This window comes from Orycteropus afer, unplaced genomic scaffold, assembly GCF_000298275.1.
Source record: "Orycteropus afer afer isolate SDZICR_OR568_19922 unplaced genomic scaffold, OryAfe1.0 scaffold00558, whole genome shotgun sequence".
Classification (NCBI taxonomy): Eukaryota; Metazoa; Chordata; class Mammalia; order Tubulidentata; family Orycteropodidae; genus Orycteropus; species Orycteropus afer.
In genome coordinates this window covers 304,458-309,324 of record NW_006922145.1, presented here as the reverse complement: position 1 = coordinate 309,324, position 4,867 = coordinate 304,458, and the positions used below count along the sequence as shown (strand labels likewise).

The window sequence follows — 4,867 nt, the reverse complement described above, 5'->3', positions numbered from 1 at the left end:
CTCCCCTTTCCAGGTGTGGTGCAGGCTCCTCCCCTTTCCTGGTGTGGTGCTGGCTCCTCCCCTTTCCAGGTGTGGTGCAGGCTCCTCCCCTTTCCAGGTGTGGTGCTGGCTCCTCCCCTTTCCTGGTGTGGTGCTGGCGCCTCCCCCTCCCCAGGTGTGGTGCTGGCTCCTCCCCTTTCCTGGTGTGGTGCAGGCTCCTCCCCTTTCCTGGTGTGGTGCTGGCTCCTCCCCTTTCCAGGTGTGGTGCTGGCTCCTCCCCTTTCCTGGTGTGGTGCTGGCTCCTCCCCTTTCCTGGTGTGGTGCTGGCTCCTCCCCCTCCCCAGGTGTGGTGCTGGCTCCTCCCCTTTCCTGGTGTGGTGCTGCTGGTCTGTGAAGGGGGAGGTCTGACTTGACACTGAAGCTGCATGAGCTGGTCGTCTTTCTGTGGGTTCCCAGTTGGTGTAATCAGCGACCCATCTCCCAGCTCTGGGTCACGAGGGGAAGTCCTCGCAGAGGAACAGCTGCCGATCCTCGTTTGGTTATAATCGACTGATTTCGGCTGGTACTGGAGAGCCGAGATTAAATCCTGGCCTTGATACCTTATGTCATAGCCTGAAGTTCTAAAGGATCCGATTTTGGGGGCCAGTAGGTCTGATGCTAAATGCCTTTTTTCTGGAGGTGGGCGGGGGGGTTTGACAGCTGATCTTGACGGTGTTTTCTGAGCACCAGTGACAGCCCCACTCACTCTTGCTTCGCTGGCGCTGCGGTGCTGTTGCTCATTCCCCGTCCTCACTTGGACTGGGAGACCACGCCCCTCTGTCCTCACCTTCCACGCCCGTTCGTGGTCATCACAGAGCCTTTCTTGCCTGCCCCCCGCCCCTCACGCCGCTTAGGACACGGGATGGGTGGTGGGGAGATGGACACGAGCCCCATGGCCTCTGCCTGTCCGAGTGGGGCTCAGTCCCCCAGCTACACTGTGCTCCCCGCTCGCGGCCTCAGAGGGCACGGCCTCAGCTGCTGCTGATGATCTCTTTCTTGGAAAGCAGCTCCTTCGTCTGGATGTTAGATCTTACGCACACGCGTGCACATGTGTGCACACATGCATACTTAGCATCTTGCTGACAAGCTTATTGTTCACACACATGCTTTCTCCTCTTGGCTTTTGGTTGATTGGTCGTGGACTTCCTGATAGATTTATCTTTCCTAAATTTCAGCCTTTTTCAAACTTTCCAAAAATAACTACATCTCTCCTGAAACTCCTTTCTGTAAAAATTCACCGGGAAGGACCCTGAGCCCAGATACAAAATCCAGAGTCAGAGGTGGGGGCAGGTGGAGAATGACAGGAGATGATGTTAGAGCGACGAGGTGGGGTACCCGACTCATTCTCTCTGAAGGGCCTGTAAGGTTCTGCGCTTTGGGATCCCGTGTTCTGTTACTTGGTGGTTTTATTTTGGATCGTTAAGTTTCTTAGCCGCTGCCCTGGGGGAGTAATGACTGTGGACCTTGCTCTCCCGGCAGAGCTGATGGGCTCTCAGCCCTTCCACCGTCATTACTCTAATGACAGCGTGACTTCGAGTGGATGTGGCGTCCACGTCGGAGTCGTAGCTTTGTCTCGCTTGTCGTGAGATGACATTTTCCTCTCTCTCCTCTGAGGTCACAGTAACCAGCGTACTGTTCTCCTGTGAGGGGCGGGGAGGCGGTGCTATCACTAATGTTGTTCACTTGGAGGTGAACTTGTAAAGACCGAGAGCCTGGTGCGTGCCCTGAGCTCCCTGCGAGTGCTGGCTGAGCGAGAGGAGTTGAGGGCGGGGTTCCATTCAGTATTGATCGTTGAAACAGTGCTTTGTCTTTTCTTTTTAAGGACATATTTATGTTTATAACCAGGCAGCTGAAGGGGCTGGAAGATACGAAGAGCCCACAGTTCAATAGGTATTTTTATTTACTTGAGGTAAGCAATTTGTGCATCTGGAGGGAACAGCATTTGAAAGGGACCTTTGTGCCGGGACGATTTTACTGATGGCATTTTTTGCCTCTCACCCCCCTCGCCTCCTCTGTAGAACATTGCTTGGGTCAAGTCATATAACATATGCTTCGAGCTAGAGGACAGCAATGAGATTTTTACCCAGCTGTACAGGACATTGTTTTCAGTGATAAAGTAAGTTATTCTGCCAACTATGTAATATTTAAAAATGTATCAGGGTAAAAAATTGCTAACTTACAGGTGAATTCCCATAGTGTGTTTGTGTAAGGAAGGTGGCCCAGTGGTTAAATGCTTACCCACTAGCTTATAGGTTAGTGGTTCAAACCCACTGGCCACTCCTTGGGAGAAGGATGTGACAGCTTGCTTCCCTAAAGATGGCAGCCTTGGAAACCCTGTGGTGCAGTTCCACTCTGTCCTCTAGGGGCGCTGTGGGTCAGAATGGACTCCACAGCAGTGGGTGTGGTTTGGGCTTTGCTTCTGTGAAGACTGACAGCCTTGGAGACCCTGTGAGCAGTTCCACTCTGTCCTCTAGGGGCGCTGTGGGTCAGAATCAACTTGATGACAATGGGTTGTTTGAATGGAAGGCTAAGGCCTCTAACTGAAGAGCTCGCTTAAAATTATTTTCATAGATGCTAGAATGATTAGAATTTTACTTTGTAAGAAATAATTGGTTAGAACAATGGCATAAAGCAGATCACAACCAGTATAAAATATTTTTTGGGTTGTGTTGCTGTTTTCTTATTTTAATTAGATATGTTGATTCCCTGGTTCTGTGAATACTTTGAGCTTTTTTGGTGTTTTTAAAATTTACTTACTGCATTTAACTTTGGCATAGTCATCTGACTTTTGGAATTTTAAAAAAAAATTAAAGTTACATTTGATGTAGTCACTTTTGATTGTGATTAGGGAACTGTCTTAAATTAGGGAAAAGTAAACAAGAAATGTAGTTTTAAATGCAGTGTTGATCCTCTGTAGAATCTGGGAGACAAGCTTTAAGTGAATGGATAGCAAATACTTAGTGTATTTGTTTCATCTTCCATAAAGTGTAGCTGGTTGGGACGTCTTGTGATTCAGGGCTTCTTGCATTCGGTCACGCTTCGGGGCTAATTCCTGTTTTGAATTTCAGCAACGGCCACAATCAGAAAGTACACATGCACATGGTGGACCTCATGAGCTCCATCATCTGTGAGGGGGACACGGTGTCGCAGGAGCTTTTGGATACGGTCTTGGTAAACCTGGTGCCTGCCCACAAGGTGAGTAGGAACAGACGTTGAGATGCGCCTGACACTCCTAAGTATTAAGGCCTAGAGCTTCGGTCTCGGTTCTCACTACAGTGTATGCTGCTTTTACCTGCAGAATCCATTTTATTGACTGAGGTTAATAAATACTCACTGTGTTTAGTGTTTCCTAAAACAATACGCTATTTAATTACTATTTATGTGAAAGAAGAAGTGATAGATTTAGTTCATCAGATAAAATGTATCTAATAACTCATTTTCCCATAGCATGTGTCTCAGGGAGTGCTCACAGCTATGTAGCTGCTGTTACATAAGTTTATATGTTGAGGTTTATGAAAGACTCAAAAACCAAAAACCAAAAACAACCTTGTTTGAAAGTGCTGCTGGCTGCTTTCAGCCCTAGAGCAGTAAAGGAGAGGACAATGCCGACCCTGGGAAGCTGAGTGTGGCCCCAGGGTAGGGCTCATCTTGGCTGCTAGCTGCAGCCCCTGCTTTCTGTGTGGAGATTTACAGGGTGTGCTGGTCACCACGCGCACGGCTTCAGAAAGCACTGTTGGGGGCTACGGTCTCCCGCTTCTGGAGGCTGGGGTTAGACACCCTGCTTCCCCGGTGACAGCCAGCAGTGCTGGCGTTCTGTGGCGTGTGTGTCCTCCTGCCTGGCCTCTGTCACCTGCCTCTTTCCCTCGGTGTGTCTCTGTGTCTTCCCTCTTCTTCCAAAAGAACACCCCTCTGGTGGAACTGGGACCCGCACTACTCCAGTGTGACTTCATGTGAACTGACAGTTCCTTCAGCGACCCTCTTTCCACACCAGGTCACCTTCATGAGGACTGGGGGTTAGGACTCAGGCGTGTCTTTCTTAAGGGTACAGTTCAGTTCATAACAGAGGGGAGGGGTACATGTCTGTGTGTGTATTTGGTTTGCTGATGCTGCGTTGGTTGTGGTGTACACGTATATTTTAAAGCAACTGTTACAATTAGATTTTGAAAACCTGTTCTAATGGGTCACAAGGGTAACTATTTCAGTTGGACCCTGTTCCTGGCGGTGTGTTACAGACTCAGGGCATTTAGAATTGGAAGATGCTGCCGTTGCCGATGGCAGCTCTTACTTTGTAGAAGGAGGGACCGGGCCCAGAGTAAATGAGTTGCACATGCAAGAGTTAGAAGCAGGGCTGAACCCAGTCTTTGCTCCTGTGTGTCCCAGTGTGGTTCACTGGAGCGGTGCACACTCCGACTCAGACTTTATCCATCTCCTCCACTCCGCAGACGTTACATCTGCTCCGTTCCAGGCATTGCCAGGTGCTGGGACCACAAAGATTCCTGGAGAAGGCACAGTCTAGTGGCAGAGATACTAGCAGGAGCAGGCCATTGCCATGCAGTGTCCTCAGGATTAGCACCTCTGATGGTGCAGTGGCTAAAACATTTTGCTGCTAATCAGAAGATTGATGCAGGGTGGCCGGAGAAAAATGAGGCACTTTGCTTCTGTGAAGATGGACACCCTGTGGTGCAGTTCCACTCTGTCCTCTAGGGGCGCTGTGGGTCAGAATGGACTCCACAGCAGTGGGTGTGGTTTGGGCTTTGCTCCCATAAAGACTGACAGCCTTGGAGACCCTGTGGGGCAGTTCCACTCTGTCCTCTAGGGGTGCTGTGGGTCAGAATAGACTCCATGACAG

At 49.8% G+C, this 4,867-nt stretch overlaps 1 protein-coding gene across 1 annotated transcript in view; it reads left to right on the top strand.

Moving 5' to 3' along the window:
• PDS5B (PDS5 cohesin associated factor B) overlaps positions 1 to 4,867 on the top strand; it is a 147,856-nt gene that overhangs the window by 6,338 nt on the left and 136,651 nt on the right. Inside the window, exons 3-5 of the mRNA XM_007955954.1 lie at positions 1,841 to 1,927; positions 2,037 to 2,134; positions 3,087 to 3,213. Of these exons, the coding sequence (XP_007954145.1) occupies positions 1,841 to 1,927; positions 2,037 to 2,134; positions 3,087 to 3,213 (312 nt within the window). The remainder of the gene's footprint in view (positions 1 to 1,840; positions 1,928 to 2,036; positions 2,135 to 3,086; positions 3,214 to 4,867) is intronic.